The 19,241-nt window shown below is 43.0% G+C and overlaps 1 protein-coding gene across 1 annotated transcript; it reads right to left on the minus strand.

Moving 5' to 3' along the window:
- Positions 1-8,903: 8,903 nt before the first annotated feature.
- LOC112071739 (aquaporin-10) lies at positions 8,904-17,600 on the minus strand. Its single transcript, XM_024139175.2, has 6 exons — positions 17,072-17,600; positions 14,654-14,780; positions 12,838-12,975; positions 11,312-11,430; positions 10,555-10,772; positions 8,904-9,988 (listed from the first exon to the last, which is right to left on the minus strand). The coding sequence occupies exons 1-6, from the start codon at positions 17,306-17,308 to the stop codon at positions 9,772-9,774; spliced, it is 1,056 nt and encodes a 351-aa protein (XP_023994943.1). The 5' UTR covers positions 17,309-17,600; the 3' UTR covers positions 8,904-9,771.
- Positions 17,601-19,241: the final 1,641 nt, after the last annotated feature.

The raw sequence follows: 19,241 nt of genomic DNA on the forward strand, positions 1-19,241 counted from the left end.
GAACTGTTGTTTAGAACTGTTGTTTAGAACTGTTTTGTGTCAAAGCTTTAATACTGTTAAGTGGTCTCCTCATCTCCTTTCCTTCATCTGTACTGATACTGTAGGAAAACAAAGGGTGGATGAAATGATTTTTGTATTTTGATCCCTATGGTTGGGGTTAGGATTAAGGGTTAGTAAACTGATCCTAGGTCTGTATCTACAGGCAACGTCTAGGGTTCCAGAGCTGGTAGACTGAGGGAGATGGTGGTGGGGCCTAAATCAATAGTCCACAGAAAGAACTGCTCTCTGAGTGGGACAGATCAGCTTTCAGATACATACACCAGTCTCTATCTCTCTCTCTGTGTACATTCTGTTCCTCTCTCCCCCATCTTCTATACCTCTCCATTCATCTCACCAATTCCCTCCATACCTACCTCTCTTTCACCTTCTCTCCACTCATAACCTTCCTCCTTTTTCCCCCACTGTATATTTAAAGATCAAAACAGGACAAGCGAATGGTTTGGGCTGAGTGCCAGATTAAACAATATGAAATGAAAAGAAACTACCTGCCCTCCCTCCCTCCCGTTTTCCCTCCCTCCCTTTCCCACTCTTCTTCAGGCTCCCTGTATAACCCTGTGGACTGCAGTGCCCTTATGGCGGGCAGGTAGGGCCGGAATGAGGCAGGCAGGGCTGGAATGAGGCAGGCAGGTAGGACCGGAATGAGGCAGGCAGGCAGGGTGGCAGGAGGGCAGGAAGGAATGGAAGTAGAAGGGCAGGTAGGGATGCAGGGAAGCAGGGCCAGTATGAGGCAGGCAGGTAGGAGGGCAGATAGGGGAGTGGTAACACCAGGGACATGCTGAATATCTAATCAACTTTCTTGCTGCTGCTCAGAATTCCGCTCAACTCTCACTGGAGACTGACATAAGAATTTGAGGATATTAAAGCAACCAATCCCTGCATTACCATGAATCACCTACTGACCCAATATATATATAAAAAAACACTGCCTAAATAACCAAATGAGATACATAACGTGATATTATTAGCATGTAATAACATAGTTATTAGTTCAAGTAGTTAACAGTATCAATAACAACAAATAGTAAAGGGGGGTAATACATCTGACTAGCTAGTTACTATAGCCCTTATAGCATAGCATATGCAAAGTTTATTCAGGAAGAGATTTATACTTGCAGTCAGTGTAAAGCACAATAACTCAACAAAGGTACCGATAATTATTCACAAGTTATCGAACAAAAGTAGGGCCTAAACAGGTAAAAGTTTGTACACAGGTGTGGCAAGAACATTTGAAGTGCAGGCAACAATTATAATGCATTGTTAATGGCTAGCTAAATTAGCTCAATCAAAATCTCTGCYAAYTAAACAAAGAARCTGACATTAAATTGTTTAGCTGGCTAGCCTACATTTTGTCGAKTAGCTGGCTATGGAACCTACCTTTTCAAGTCCACGCTATGTGCACATTTCTGTCAGCAACACAACATCCAAGTCCTCTCGCTGGGTTCATGCTGCTATTATTAAGTGAGGTGATGACACAGCCTGCCCTTGTTTTGAAGGCCACGGATCCGGTAAACGAGGATACAGACGGTTGACTGTGGTAATGACGCCGGTGACTGATACACCAGACCATGCTGGCGGAGGTCAAAGAGCCATTTCTTGCTCCCAGCCGAGGGAAGAGAAACAGGAAGGAGGGGCTATGTTTACTTCGACCACCCTCCTACGCATATTCAAGCAATTTCTATAATTTCATCTCATAGACTATCCTCTTTGTAATCTTAGGAGATATTTTATATTATTTTTAATTATTCAACAATGTCGACAGCTAGTTATTACAGTTTGGGGAACTTTTGAGTGTCCTTTTTTGTCACCATAATTTCACAAAACCTCCCGCCTCAATATTGCATTTGAAGGTTGCATTTGAACAACAGCCTTCAGCCATGTGCTTGTTATTATTTATCTCATAAGCCCCTGCTGTCGCTGGTCGGTAACAACAACAGCCTATATTTGGGGGCGCAACATCAGCACCAAAGCTGCAGCGATTTTTTTCTCCAGCTTTGTATATTCATAGCTACAAATCAAATACAATATCTTATATTTAATTTATTCTGAACTCACAAACACAGCCAAAACAATCTCAACACGTACACTATAACTGTTGACTACAATGGCCAAAACTGTACAAATAAGCACTCTTATATAACCATATTCCTCAACAACACACACACCTTTCTTCATCATCAAATTACAATCAAAGGCTACTAAAGGCAGGAATCCGGAGAGAGGAAAATGTAGGGATATGTTGAAAGGACAGAACAAGGTAGAAGGATGAAGGGGAGGAACAAGTTTAGAGAAAGAGAGAACACAGACGGAGAGAGAGAGAGAGAGAGAGAGAGAGAGAGAGAGAGAGAGAGAGAGAGAGAGAGAGAGAGGAGAGAAGGAGAAAGAGAGAGAGAGAGAGAGAGAGAGAGAAGAGAGAGAGAAAGAGAGAGAAGGAGAGAGAGAGAGAGAGAGAGAGAGAGAGAGAGAGAGAGAGAGAGAGAGAGAGAGAGAGAGAGAGATAAAGTGCAGGTGACAGCAGGTAGCACAGCAATTCCCTCCCCCATATGCCCCCCTAGGCACAACTATGACAACATAACCCAACAAAATGGGTCACAACTCCTGCAGCTCTGTCGCACGCTGGGTATGTACATAGTCAATGGTAGGCTTCGAGGGGACTCCTATGGTAGGTACACCTATAGCTCACTCTTGCAGTATACTGCTAGACTACTTTATCACTGACCTCAACCCAGAGTCTCTCAGAGCGTTCACAGTCAGCCCACTGACACCCCTATCACACCACAGCAAAATCACCTTCTACTTGAACAGAGCAATACTCAATCATGAGGCATCAAAGCCAAAGGAACTGAGTAACATTAAGAAATGCTATAGATGGAAGGAATGCAGTTTGGAAACCTACCAAAAAACAATTAGGCAACAACAAATTCAATCCCTTTTAGACAATTTCCTGGGGAAAACGTTCCACTGTAATAGTAAACTTGGCAGTAGAAAATCTTAACAGTATATTTGACCTCTCAGATTCCCTATCAAATCTAAAAATCTCAAATAGAAAACTGAAGAAAATGAACAACAATGACAAATGGTTTGATGAAGAATGCAAAAATGTAAGAAAGAAATTGAGAAACCTGTCCAACCCGGAAAACCTGAGTCTACGCCTTCACTATGGTGAATCTCTAAAACAATACAGAAATACACTACGGAAAAAGAAGGAACAATTACCTTGAATGAGCTACAGGACAAAATAAAAACCCTCCAACCCAAAAAGGCATGTGGTGTTGATGGTATCCTTAATGAAATGATCAAATATACAGACAACAAATTCCAATTGGCTATACTAAAACTCTTTAACATCATCCTTAGCTCTGGCATCTTCCCCAATATTTGGAACCAAGGACTGATCACCCCAATCCACAAAAGTGGAGACAAATTTGACCCCAATAACCACCGTGGGATATGCGTCAACAGCAACCTTGGGAAAATCCTCTGCATTATCATTAACAGCAGACTCGTACATTTCCTCAATGAAAACAATGTACTGAGCAAATGTCAAATTGGCTTTTTACCAAATTACCGTACAACAGACCGTGTATTCACCCTGCACACCCTAATTGACAACCAAACAAACCAAAACAAAGGCTAAGTCTTCTCATGCTTTGTTGATTTCAAAAAAGCCTTCGACTCAATTTGGCATGCTATACAAATTGATGTAAAGTGGTGTTGGGGGTAAAACATATGACATTATAAAATCCATGTACACAAACAACAAGTGTGCGGTTAAAAACACACACATTTCTTCCCACCGGGCCGTGGGGTGAGACAGGGATGCAGCTTAAGCCCCACCCTCTTCAACATATATATCAACGAATTGGCGACGGCACTAGAAAAGTCTGCAGCACCCGGCCTCACCCTACTAGAATCTGAAGTCAAATGTCTACTGTTTGCTGATGATCTGGTGCTTCTGTCCCCAACCAAGGAGGGCCTACAGCAGCACCTATAGGTCTTCTGCACATATTCTGTCAGACCTGGGCCCGGACAGACCTGGGCCCGGACAGACCTGGGCCCTGACAGACCTGGGCCCTGACAGACCTGGGCCCTGATAGACCTGGGCCCGGACAGACCTGGGCCCTGACAGACCTGGGCCCTGACAGACCTGGGCCCTGACAGTAAATCTCAGTAAGACAAAAACAATGGAGTTCCAAAAAAGGTCCAGTCGTCACGACCACAAATACAAATTCCATCTAGACACCTCTCCCTGTGATTGTCTCCACCCCCTCCAGGTGTCACTTATTTTCCCCACTGTATTTATCCCTGTGTTTCCTGTCTCTCGGTGACAGTTCGTCTTGTATATTTCCAAGTCAACCAGCGGTTTCCCCGCTCTCCTGCTTTTTGCATTTCTCCTTTTTCTATCCCTCCCGGTTTTGGCCCTTGCCTGTTTCTGGACTTTGTACCTGTCTGCCTGACCATTCTGCCTGCCTTGACCACGAGCCTGTCTGCCATTCTGTACCTCCTGGACTCTGATCTGGTTTTGACCTTTTGCCTGTCCACGACCATTCTCTTGCCTACTCCTTTTGGATTAATTAACATTGTAAGACTCCAACCATCTGCCTCCTGTGTCTGCATCTGGGTCTCGCCTTGTGTCATGATAACACAAAACAACTGGACAGACACAACACAACATCCCAGGACCATAAAGCATGAAAAAGAAAATGGCTGTGGTCGATGGTTACGGTCAGGTTGCATATAGCAGAGGTGTTCTCACAACCATGATGTACATTCCCATACACTCTGCTAGACGTTCTCTGAAGAGAGGCTTCTCCATCTCTCTCTCACACATCAACACACACCGCCTGGGATACTTAATACTGAGACCACAACACCGACCCTGCACTCACTTACATACACTAAGACTGCAGCACTGACTCTATGCTGAAATGTCCCAGACAAGCTCACACAATGCTAATACAACAGTGACGCTGCACACACTTCCAGGAGGACTGACTGAAATGTCCCAGACAAGCTCACACAATGCTAATACAACAGTGACGCTGCACACACTTCCAGGAGGACTGACTGAAATGTCCCAGACAAGCTCACACACAATGCTAATACAACAGTGACGCTGCACACACTTCCAGGAGGACTGACTGAAATGTCCCAGACAAGCTCACACAATGCTAATACAACAGTGACGCTGCACACACTTCCAGGAGGACTGACTGAAATGTCCCAGACAAGCTCACACACAWTGCTAATACAACAGTGACGCTGCACACACTTCCAGGAGGACTGACTGAAATGTCCCAGACAAGCTCACACAATGCTAATACAACAGTGACGCTGCACACACTTCCAGGAGGACTGACTGAAACGACACTGATACTTTAACACTGACACTACTGCACTGAGACACAAGCAGGTGCAACTATCAGCACCAAAGATGAACTAAAAAGCTGATGGCTTTAGAACTGCTAGAGCTCTCTACCTGAACAGATGAACCTCTAAACAGAATAAAGAAAGTGATGAAATGAATAGATAAAATGCAGAGCAACAGGAACCCCTGAGTGCTGTAATGCGTGGTTCCAGCACGTTCTCTGATGTAGTCAACATCTACGTCAACATCTAAAACACACTAAACCATGGATGCTCCACACACAKACTCAGACAAAAACACACACACTTGTCTTCTCACACTGTCTACAGGCAATGCCAAAAAACTTTCCAAAATGTCCAGTGTTTCCAGTGAGAGAGGGAGCGATATGCTTGGATGTGAGGGAAATCTCCTTTTGAAGGCCAGAGGTCAAATGATACAATGTGTTACTTGCCCTGGAGAGAGGGAAAGATGGGGTGGAAAGGGAGAGAGAGAGAGAATTTGGGCAGAAACACAACCTTTCATGAACGATGAAGCGATAGTTGTGTGAGGGAAGAGAGAGAGGAGTAGAGAGCAACAATTGATGTCATTATCAGTGTGAGTAGGTCATGGTGGAGAGAGTAAACACTCTCACTGTAGGACACATGTCACCACATCCCTGGTGGACCCCCCCATGGACAAAGTATCGAAAGTGTTCCACAGGGATGCTGGCCAATGCTTCACACGGTTGTGTCAAGTGGGCTGGATGTCCTTTGTGTGGTGGACCATTCTTGATACACACAGGTAACTGTTGAGTGTCAAAAACCCAGCAGCGTTGCAGTTCTTGACAGAAATAGGTACAAGGTGTATCAYWTTTTTTTTTGCTATTTTCACAACCATAATTATGGGCACAGTAGCTGGCAGTGGCGCGAAAAGGATGGGTTTTGAGTTGTGGGTGTGTCAAGGATCCGAAAGTACTCCATGGCTAAATATGGGGTTGCTTCAAGTTGTGTATTTAGGGTCTTTTATGTATTGCCTTCGAATCAACTCCAATTGGAATGTTAGTCTAGTTCCATGTTATAGTCTAGTTTGTTAAATAGCCTGCCCCATATTTGTAATATGTTGAACATGTTTGCAGTCCACATTGTTGCAATTGCACTGCTTCAATATGGAGATGCATTGTTAAACATAGGCTATAGCATTCACACTGATATAGGGGCTAGGCCTACTGTAAATTGCAGTCTGGACGTGGACATGCCAAACATAGTCAATAACCAAGATTAAATTCAGAAGGCTATTGATAAGGCGTAAAATGACAATGTATAATTAGAACCAAATTGCAATAAAAATGAAAGAACAACATGTTCCAAATATAGGCCGTCTAAATACAGTTACAGGCACCATTAATGCTCCCGGTGGACTTATAACATAGACAAGGCAAATTAGACTATGGAGGGTTTTACGCACATCCAAACTTTTGACAGGAGCTGGACAAAGATCCAATATATTGAGAAAGGGGGAACATCCACTCACCTTTATACTGCAAATATCATGTTTTATACACATCATGGAACCATCACCTTTATACTGCAAATATCATGTTTTATAAACATCATGGAACCATCAACTTTATAATGCAAATATAATGTTTTATAAACATCATGGAACCATCACCAATTATACTGCAAATATAATGTTTATAAAATTCATGAACCATCACCTTTATACTGCAAATATAATGTTTTATACACATCATGGAACCATCAACTTTATACTGCAAATATAATGTTTTATAAACATCATGAACCATCACCATTATACTGCAAATATAATGTTTTAAAAATTCATGAACCATCACCTTATACTGCAAATATAATGTTTATACAACATCATGGAACCATCACCTTATACTGCAAATATAAGTTTTATAAACATCATGGAACCATCACCTTTATACTGCAAATATAATGTTTTATAAACATCATGGAACCATCACCTTTATACTGCAAAATCATGTTTTATAACATCATGGAACCATCACCTTTATACTGCAAATATCATGTTTTATAAACATCATGGAACCATCAACTTTATGTATGTTTATGGGCAGTGTTTAGTCTAGGTGTAGTATGTCTATGGTTGCCTAGATTGGTTCTCCAATTAGAGACAGCTGGGTCTATCGTTGTCTCTGATTGGGAGCCATATTTAGGCAACCATAGTCATTAGGTAGGTGGTGGGTGATTGTCTATGTCTAAGTTCCCTGTGTCTGCACTTATTGTTTATATAGCTTCACGTTAGTTGTTTTGTTTAGTTTGTCAGTGTCGTTTCGTCTTCAAATAAAGAGAAGATGTATTGTTATCACGCTGCGCCTTGGTCCTCCTCTCTTCCACAATACGACAATCGTGACACACACATGTAATGAACGGAGGTAAAAAAAACTGAAAGCATCTCCATAAACTACAGACAAATACACTGACACACAATGATGTGTGTTCTTCTCAGACAGTGTAATGTGTTTATTTTATTTCCGATGGCTGTGTATCCTGTCTTTCCATTTATAATATAATGCTACATTGCAGGTTTTTCAGAATTGTTTTCATTGGCACGCTCTTTTTCAAGCGATATTCTGATGTAGAGTTTTTTTTATATTTTCTGGTTGGATTCATAGCTTCTCCCCTTGAACTGTCCTAACTGCCCCATTTTTACAACCTCCAATGATCAGGGATTGAGTCTTGGAGAGGATCAGCTTGAGCAAAGTGAGGTGTTTAATCACTGATCTATATTGAAAAATATAAACGCAACATGCAACGATTTTACTAAGTTATAGTTCATATAAGGAAATCAGTCAATTGAAATAAATTCATTAYGCRCTAATCTATGGGTTTCACATGACTGCTCAGGAGCGCAGCCATAGGTGGGTATAGGCCCACCCACTGGGGAGCAGGCCCAGCCAATCAGAATGAGTTTTCCCCACAAAAGGGCTTTATTATAGACAGAAATACTCAGTTTCATCAGCTGTCCAGGTGGCTGGTCTCAATCCTGCAGGTGAAGAAGGTTATACATGGTCTGCYGTTGTGASGCTGGTCGGACGTTCTGCCAAATTCTCAAAAACGACGTTGGAGGCGGCTTYWGGTACAGAAATGAACATTWAATTATCTGGCAACAACTCTGGTGGATATTCCTGCAGTCAGCATGCCAATTGCACACTCCCTCAAAACTTGAGACATCTGTGGCGTTGTGTTGTGTGACAAAATTGCACATTTTAGAGTGGCCTTTTATTGTCCCCAGCACAAGGTGCACCTGTGTAATGATCATGCTGTTTAATCAGCTTCTTGAGATGCCACACCTGTCAGGTGGATGAATTGTCTTGGTAAAGGAAAAATGCTCACTAACAGGTATGTAAACAGATTTGTGCACAAAATGAGAGAAATAAGCTTTTTTTTGTGTGTATGGATCTTTTATTTCAGCTCGTGAAACATGGGAACAACACTTTACATGTGGCGTTTATATTTTTGTTCAGTATACAAATAGCATTCTCTGCCAAATAATAGGCTTTGTGCAATTACGCCTCCCCTGGCTTGAGCTACGCCTCCCCTGGCTTGAGCTACACTTCCCCTAGCTTAGGCGCCCCCCTCCCCGAAACACTCACTCACAACCAAACAATTAATTATTGATTGGAGACAGCTCGTTTCAATTAAAGAGCTTTTCCTTGGATTTTCTGCCTGCAGCAAACCCAGTGGATAATGTTGTAAATACCTGTCAAAGATAAAACCCTCAAAAAACAACCAGAACGCCTGGCTCTAATCATAATATCAATTTCTCCTTTCACCTCTGACTGTGTGTTTTTGAAGCTCACTACTAATATATACACCTGATCCTCAATCAGCAGTAGCATCTCAATAGAACAAAATGACAGGAGAGGAGGCTTGGACAAATGTTCTCCCATCAGTCTGTTAGCATGTCCTTTCTCCTATAGGAAACAGCCAGAGAAATGTCTCKCCACTGGGCAAAGCTGTCAGTTCAACATCTAGTTTTGATTGACATATGGTTGGGTTGTCAACTAAAGTGAATTCAACGTGAAATCAACAACATTGGAATTAGGTGAAAAGTTGGGTGAAAATAAGATGAAATGCCGTTATATTGATGGGRTTTTGCAAATCCAATCAGTTTTTCACGTTGATTCAACATCATCCCATTCATTTTGGGGGTTGAAATGACATGGAAACAACGTTGATTCACCAGTTTTTGCCCAGTGGGTCACATCTAGTAGGAGTCTCTTGCAAGTCAGRTGGAATTCAGTGATTCAAATGAAAAGATTTCCGCTCAATGCGCACATTCTCACTTCAACAGTCTGACTGTCTCTACCCTTTCTAGAACACAGCAGTTTTCAACTCCACCCCTTCCTTCTCTGGTGCTGGGGGCTGCGTCCACACCTCCGTGGTGGGCTTGGTAGAGAAGCTGTCTATGGGGGGGTTCGTTGGAAGGTCAGGCAGGTGCCATGCGATGAAGACCAGATACATCCCAGAGCCCACCATCCCTCCCAGCAGAGGAGCCATCATGGGAACCCAGAACCAGTAGTTATAACACCTAGAGAGACGAGGAGGAGGGAGGATTAGTTACCAAGTCTGCAAGTCAATCAACTTCACTTTAACAACTCGTGCCCAGTTCCAAATTGAAAWACGGTGTCTGTGTGTCCGTCATGTGCCTGGTRTAGCACATTGGTATCCGCTGGTAGATGTTCCTATAGACATAAAGTGCCTTACGGGCACACTTGGCACAACAGGCGGCTGGTGGCACCTTAATTGGGGKGAACCGGCTCATAGGAATGGCCGGAATGGAATAAATGGAACAGTATCGAACACATCAAACACATGGTTTCTATGTGTTTGATTCACTTCATTCCAGCCATTATTATGAGTCATCCTCCCCTCAGCAGCCTCCTGTGCGTGGCACCACTTGGCACCAACACATTCACAAACACACAAACACACAAAGCAGATCTAGCTCTAGTCCAGGAGTAGTCCACTCCTTTCATATGGTTCACTCTTCTCTCCCGTGCACTTAACTGACCCCCTGACCACTTCCTGTAATACCTGACATGTTGCACACCTGCTGARTCAGGTCAAAATGTGTTTGTGTGTTAGAAGACGTACGTGAACACCTCAGTGCCCCAGCCGGCGGTCAGTGTCAAGAGGCGTGGCCCCAGGTCACGGGCAGGGTTTATCGCTCCGCCGCAATTGGACGACATCGACATGCCGATCCCCAGGACTACCACGGCAACGATGGGCGGGATCAGAGCGTCGGGGGCAGGACTATTCTTCTGGTCATCCAATGGGAGAATGCAGAGCATCAACATGGCAGTGCCCACCACCTATAGAATATGAGAAATTTGTGAAACCAGGAAATACAGGACGAGCGCTTGGGACGATAAGGTTCTATCTGCAAAAAGATGATTCTGAGATAAAGTTCCAATCCCTCATTGGTTTGAATGGTGTCAACACTGTTATCTTGTATTCTTTTGAACTTAACATGGAATTGGTATTTAGGTACTATATAGGTAGAGAACATTGAATAGAACAAGGCTATGTCAATAACTCAGGTTAGGGTTAGGTTTAAAATCAGATTTTAAGAAGAGAAATTGTAGAAAATAGGCAGGGTTTATGACTTTGTGGCTGTGGCGGTTAGTGACGAAGGCCAAACGCTCTGAGGAAGGCCTTGAGGCCGATACGTAAAGTTATTAAAGAGCAGTGATACTATCAAGATCAGTTGAGGGTTTCTTCTTTTTCTCATCTTATTCAGCGTTTACCATTCACCTGCAACAAAGATGGCTCAGATGAGTGAGTGCCTTTTGAGTTAGTGACAACCCACCATCTTCCGTTCCTGCTTCATACTGTATCATATTGGTCTGACCTGGTCTAGGATGCTGCTGCTGAGAGATAGGTGCTCTCCGGGATAGGTGGCAAAGATGGACGCCGTCTCATTAGCCCCATACACTGTCAAATTCCCTCCACTGAAGTCCATGATAGCATCTGACAGAGAGAGGAGCTGTGTTCATGATAGCATCTGACAGAGAGAGGGAGCTGGTGTTCATGATAGCATCTGACAGAGAGAGGGAGCTGGTTGTTCATGATAGCATCTGACAGAGAGAGGGAGCTGGTTGTTCATGATAGCATCTGACAGAGAGAGGAGCTGGTTGTTCATGATAGCATTGACAGAGAGAGGGAGTGGTGTCATGATAGCATTACAAGAGAGAGGAGCTGGTTGTTCATGATAGCATCTGACAAAGAGAGGGAGCTGTTGTTCATATAGCATCTGACAAGAGAGGGAGCTGGTTGTTTCATGATAGCATCTGACAGAGAGAGGGGAGCTGGTTGTTCATGATAGCATCTGACAGAGAGAGGAGCTGGTTGTTCATGATAGCATCTGACAAGAGAGGGAGCTGGTTGTTCATGATAGCATCTGACAGAGAGGGAGCTGGTTGTTCATGATAGCATCTGAAAAGAGAGGGAGCTGGTTGTTCATGATAGCATCTGACAGAGAGAGAGCTGGTTGTTCATGATAGCATCTGACAGAGAGAGGAGCTCTGTTCATGATAGCATCTGACAGAGAGAGGGAGCGGTTGTTCATGATAGCATCTGACAGAAGAGAGGAGCTGGTTGTTCATGATAGCATCTGACAAGAGAGGAGCTTGTTGTTTCATGATAGCATCTCACAGAGAGAGGGAGCTGGTTGTTCATGATATAGGCATCTGACAGAGAGGGAGCTGTTGTTCATGATAGCATCTGACAGAGAGGGGAGCTGGTTGTTATGATAGCATCTGACAGAGAGGGAGCTGGTTGTTCATATAGCATCTGACAGAGAGAGGGAGCTGGTTGTTCATGATAGCATCTGACAGAGAGGAGGGAGCTGGTTGTTCATGATAGCATCTGACAGAGAGAGGGAGCTGGTTGTTCATGATAGCATCTGAAGAGGAGCTGCAGCTTGTTATCATCATACAGGAGAGGGAGCTGGTTGTTCTGATAGCATCTGACAGAGAGATGGATATCATGATAGCATCTGACAGAGAGAGGAGCTGTTGTTCATGATAGCATCTGACAAGAGAGAGGAGCTGGTGTTCATGATAGATCTGACAGAGAGAGGGAGCTGGTTGTTCATGTAGTCATGACAGAAGAGGGAGCTGGTTGTTCATGATAGCATCTGACAGAGAGGGAGCTGGTTGTTCATGATAGCATCTGACAGAGAGAGGGAGCTGTTGTTCATGATAGCATCTGACGTCATTGATAGACATTGCACAGACGAGGAGCTGGTTGGTCAGTGACAGTTATCATGGCACACTATATCATAATGTCTTACTACTCTGCTACTGAATATGCATGTGACAAGCTGACATGACACCAGTGATTGGTGGGACTGGTGTGTGAGTGTGTCTGACTGACCATAGTAGACCAGGAAGACCAGGCCAGAGGCCAGGTAAGCTCCCAGCACTTGACACAGAGTGTATGGGAGCAGCTTCACCCAGGGCACCCTGCCCAACGAACAGAAACTCAGAGTGACGCGTGGGTTCAGATGGGCTCCTACAGGAGAGAGAGAGAGGAGAGATAAGAGAGAGTGGAGGGGGGAGGAGAAGAGAGGGGGAGGAGAAGAAGGGGGGAGAGATGGAGGGGGGGGAGAAGAGAGGGGGAGGAGAAGAGAGGGGGGAGAATCAGTCAACCTCCTGTTTATGATCTCACCCACTAAATCTGTGAACATCACGCGCACGTCACACACACACACACACACACACACACACACACGTACAGGCCACACACACACACACACCACACACACAACACACACACACAACACACTAAAAGAGTGAGAGGTGTTGTGGGCGGAGTGAGACCTTGGAGAGTTGTGGCCATTACAGTAACAGCCTGATGCAGAATGAATCACCAGGACATTACAGACAGCTAGCACTGTGTGACCACAGTAATGTTACAGTCATATAGAAGTCTGGGCGCTGGTGTGACCATTTCACACCACCCCTACGTCTATTACTGTTGCCAGACTGACATGGCCAGTATGGTCTAAATATGTAGAATGGGAGAGTACAGACATATAAGAAACGTTAAGGAAATCAAGCTTAGTCATGGTGCACGGCAAACTGTCCAGTGTTATCTAGTGTTGATTTTTCAGTAACATTCCTAGTGTTGATTCAGGTGTTCAATTACCTCTGTAAGTGTTAAATTTACACTCATTGCTGTAAAAAGAACCCAAACGTTGGTGTTAATAACCAGTGTTAAACCAAAACCACACCCATCATTATCATATTTCCCAACATGCTCTATTGCAGGTGGATTTTTGGAATTGTTTATTTCAATATCTATGTTTTTTGAATGTACTGTTGATTCATTAATCTTATACGACTTAAATGTAAATAACCTACATTTTTCTAAACTAATCCAACCTGGATTTATTGCGCCCGTTATTGAAGTGGTTGTTCCAGTTTAGATGGTTTAGGTAGCCAAAATGTTGGATATCCCCACTCTGTCTGTAATCCAATGTGAATTACATCACTTTGCAAGCCATCATAACGTGACTTGCAGGCCTGAGCATGATTTGCAGGCTACTGTGTCAGGATAAAACTAGGCCCTCAACCTAAGGCCTTATTAAATACTTGTATTGTGTTGAATAATAACATTTTCATGATAACATATTTGTCTGTCAGTGTTGATTTAACATGGAAGAATTTGCTATGTGTATTCATTTTAGGATTAGGGTTGTCAGTTTGTCATTGAAGCAGCAATGTACTCTACCAGTGGAGGCTGGTGGGAGGAGCTATAGGAGGACGGGCTCATTGTAATGGCTGGAACGGAATTATTGGAACGGTATGAAATACATCAAACACATGGTTTCCCAGGGAATGTAAAACGGGATTAGTTTGTCATTGAAGCAGCAATGTACTCTACCAGTGGAGGCTGGTGGGAGGAGCTATAGGAGGACGGGCTCATTGTAATGGCTGGAACGGAAMTATTGGAACGGTATCAAACACATAAAATATATGGACACCACGTTTGACTTCGTTCCATTAATTCCATTCCAGCCATTACAATGAGCCCGTCCTCSTATAYCTCCTCCCACCAGCCTCCTCTGTACTGTACATACTGTATACTGTATGAGTTGTTGTTTAAAGTGGAGAAAATGACAGTATTTAGTCTAGTCCAAGGATTGGGATGGGAGTTGGTTTGGGATGAAAGGTGTAGTAGGGTTTACCTGAGARCCCCTTGCAGAGGTACATGGCAGACATGACCCCTACAGAGAAGGCCATGTTGGCTGAGAGGTACTGTCCCTTAGTCTCTCTACTGGTCTTCACCTGGGCTGATGCACTACAGCCAAACATCTAGAGGAAGACAGAGGGGGAGAGAAGGGAGACAGAGATAAAGTCAAGTTAGATTAAAGAGGCAGTCTGGTCTCATAGACTAGACGTAACATAGTAAATATAAATCCGGGATACTCAAATTAGTATGATATTCAACGTTTAGTGCTGAGCGATTACTGCTTTTTGAGGTCGGTTCATTTTCGGGTACAATTATTTTTTTTACATTAAATGCACTATGCATTATGTAGGATGAATGCTGCAACAACACAGAATAAAACAATGAATAAAAGTCCCATGATGGTAGTGACTGTCCATTACTGCTTATCACGTATTAACCATCATTTATTCACATTACTTAAGTTTTCTATGTTATGTCTACCCCTGACTCCAGGTTGAAAGAATATCGTGAGGGAGGAGATGAGAGAGTGGAGGGGAGAGGGAAGGAGGGAGAAAGAGAGAATTAGAGAAGCAAAGCGCAAGTAGAGTAGAGGTAAAGGGGGTGTGAGGGGATGTGATAGAGAGGGGAAAGAGAGGAGCTCAAGGGAGAAACTGTAAAAGAAAGAGAGGGAACATGAACAGACAGGTACAGTACACTGCAGCCATGGCTAGAAGGACATCCAGTTCTAGCACTTTCCCTTCCTCAGCTGTGTGATTCAGCAAGGTCTCAGCCTGCACACAGACACATGAACGCATGGACAAGCTGGAATAGACCTGACGGTCACGGACTAACATACAGTAGAAACTGTAACAATACTGCCCATATTAATGACTGACAGTCACACCCAGCCAACAAGCAAATCGTTGAACACACATACACCTACTTTCCTTCTCCGTCATCTGGCGTCGTATCACCCAATCAATGTCTTTTTGAGAAGTTAACTTGGTAAAAAAAAAAAAATTGCGTGAGTCAAAACACGTTTTCCACCTTTGAGGGTATCCTTTCTGCCAGTCAATGACCAAATCACCCTCATGGGGGGAATGTTATCATTATATTTTTTTCATAAATTTCGGGGCGGCGGTAGCCTTAGTTTAATTTAAGAACAAATTCTTATTTAAATGACGGCCTACCGGGAACAAGTGGGTTAACTGCCTTGTTCAGGAAGGATCGACAGATTTGTACCTTGTCAGATCGGGGATTCGATCCAGCAACCTCTAAGGTGTTCTTAATGTTTTGTATATTTTTATATTCCCTGCTGATTCCCAGTCCATCCACTAGATAGCAGTAGGAGAACATGATGTCTCTTGCCACTTGAAACCAGTTGCACTGGTTTGGGTAGCGAGTCACGGTGCCAAAATGGGAGAGGGGTTAACTTGCCTGGCCCAAAACAACCGCTCAGAGTTGAACAAAGATGCCATACAGCTAAAACCTCTCTGGTTAAGCTTCAAGCTATCACTTCTATCAAGTCATAATGTACCAAATTACTTTTTCATAAGATACCTGTAATACGAAGATACTGATAAAAAATATGTTCACATTTCGACGCAGGCAGTGGTGGAAAAAGTACCCAATTGTCATACTTAAAAGTGAAGATACCTTAATAGAACTCAAGTGAAAGTGAATGTCACCAGGTAAAATACTACTTGAGTAAAAGTCTAAAAGTATTTGGTTTTAAATATACATAAGTATCCAAAGTATATGTAATTGCTCAAATAAAAATAAAAGTACACATTTTTCAAATTCCTTATATAAAGCAAACCAGACGTCACCATATTCTAGTATTTAAAAAAGCCAGGAGCACGCTCCAACACTCATTTACAAACGAAGCATGTGTGTTTTGTGAGTCCGCCAGATCAGAGGCAGTAGGGATGACCAGGGATGTTCTCTTGATACGTGCATAAATTTGACCATTTTCCTGTCCTGCTAAGAATGCAAAATGTAATGAGTACTTTTGGGTGTCAGGGAAAATGCATGGAGTAAAAAGTACATTATTTTCTTCAGGAATATAGTGGAGTAAAAGTCAAAGTGGTAAAAAACAGATAGCCCCAAAAACAACTTAAGTTGCACTTTAAAGTATTTTTACTTAAGTACTTTACACCACTGCATGTATGAACATGGTTGCAATAAGTGGTGTTGACTGGTGGTCATTTGTCTACTTACTGTTTACTCAGATTATCTCAATTATTTTTTGTGGTTGCAATGTTGAGAGGAAAACCTGCAAGTAAGCACTTCATTATACCGTGCATATGTCACACACACATATATACACACATATATATAATATATTTTGTATTTTTTCTCTTCTGTCTATAAAAATAGTGTGCTTTATGTTTTCCATTTTGAACAGTAAGGCTTTAGAAGCTAGGCTACTCACCAGCAGAACAAATGTTCCCATCAGCTCTCCCAAACACTCCCGAGCCAAGGGGTTCGTCACCCTCAGAGTCCGCTTCACCCCCTCCATTTGGGGCTTAAAGCTGGGTCCCTTAACCCCCATCTTTCTGACCTCTGGGGCCACTGGCCAGGGATCTTTGTCTGGTACCTGCCCTCTCTCCTTCATCCCCAATACCTGTTTGTTAGCCTGGACCTGTCCCTCTGTCCCATCTATARGCATCTGTGCCTAAACCTGTAGCTTACACCTGGCCAGCCTACAGATGATGTGTGTGTATGATGCTCTGTGCAGATCAGATGCCCACYCAGATCAACTGGTTTCTGCAGAATCTTGGAGTCAAAGTGTTATTCACACACTGTCAAAGGCAAAAATAAAAAGTGTCATTCAGTCAATAACAGCTGTCATCTTCACCTGTCTGTCGCCTGTCAGTCATCATCTTTCCCCGTGCACTCCTTTACTAGCTAGTTACCGTCTTTATCAGTGTTCGACCTGTCCCCTCATCAAATCCACGTCAACCACACACACACACACACACACACACCACATGGCTGTCCATTAACTAAAGTATCGGATCTGATCATCAATCAGACTTTGGCCTCCATAACCATGAACTCTAAACTGCACAAAACCTAGTTTTAAATCCTAGTTAAATGTCATCCTTCTTCTAAACAAACAGTATCTGCTGTGTTTTTGGTGTGATTAAACATTTGAGCTCCTTTGTCTTACCATGCTTGAGGAAGTCAATTAGCGGAAGTCATTTTAGAAAAAAGTTGAATCCCAGATTGATGTTGCTATCTTGAAAGCTACCAAGCTACCTAGCTACCAAGCTACCAAGCTAACTATCTACCTAGCTACCTAGCTACCAAGGTAACTAGCTACCAAGCTACCAAGCTAACTATCTACCTAGCTACCTAGCTACCAAGGTAACTAGCTAGGCATATCCTTTTAGCTGTTTTGTTCCGATATAAATATAATTAGAACATCATCATAGTTTTAACCCGGGATCTACTTATCTGGGCTTAAAATGAAGTATTGCAACACATCTCTGACTGTCTTCCCTTGTTTCTCTAGTCTTCTTTGTATTGAGTAAAATGCAGTTCAATATTGAGTGAGCGTTGTGTAAGAGTTGTGTATAATATCTGTATGTTGTGTTTACAACCCCACCTGACCCTAAAGATACCACAGGGAATTAGATAAGGACCATGTGACCTTCCGGGGGGGTTAGCACCTTTAACAACATCCTCTCCTAAGGTGCCATGTGTGTGTGTGCGTGTGTGTGTGTGTGTTTGTGCATGTGTGTGTTTGTGCATGTGTCCGTGTGCGTGCATGCCCATTTGTGTATTCTGATTCTTCAGTATTAGTACATTTCAAAAGAACTTCACAATCGTACAACACTGCCCTTTGGTTCTTTTGGCAAACCTAATGTAGGCCTGTGCCAACTAGGCGACTAATCATTAATTAAGCCTTTGTTGACAACTCCACCAGAGTGATAAGATAGGTCAATATAACCACATTGACCACTCTTGTAACKGTGTTGAGTAATCTACTGTAATTAATAAACCACAGAGAAAAATGAAAGAGCGAACAAACACAAATGAGGAAGGCAAGTGAACTGCCCTTCAATTTCAGGTAAATTAAAGAAGAAAATATGTGCTTAGAGCTGGCACAACTCTGTATGCTACATGACATACCCATGTGTCTGCGCTAGAAAAGACATTTCTATCTGAACGTTATGAAAAGTCACTTCTCCTGAACAGTCCCTGATGAAACCCTCAGGATAATAAAAAGACAGTACCGATAATGAGGAGATAATGACGCAGGGAAGACGGACACTAATGAAACGCAGCTTGGTTGAAATGTTATGAAGTATCACTAGCTCACTAAAGGTCACACTGGGGAGCAGTAAACAATGACTTGGCATTATTCTCTTGTTAAGGGCAGAAAAAGCTAAGCTTAGTATTACATCGGCTATTGCCTAATGCCATCTTATCACATGGTCAGGTGTCAGGGAGGGAGACCCATCCAATGAGAACCCATCCCACCAAGAGCAGTGTCTTTTGACAAGTTGCGTCCTTCTGACCTGTCGCTAATTAATGAGTGACGTTAATCAGTGACATTTATCAGTGTAATTCGAACGCGATGTGTCACTGAGACA

The sequence above is a fragment of the Salvelinus sp. IW2-2015 genome, unplaced genomic scaffold (assembly GCF_002910315.2).
Source record: "Salvelinus sp. IW2-2015 unplaced genomic scaffold, ASM291031v2 Un_scaffold1706, whole genome shotgun sequence".
NCBI lineage: Eukaryota > Metazoa > Chordata > Actinopteri > Salmoniformes > Salmonidae > Salvelinus > Salvelinus sp. IW2-2015.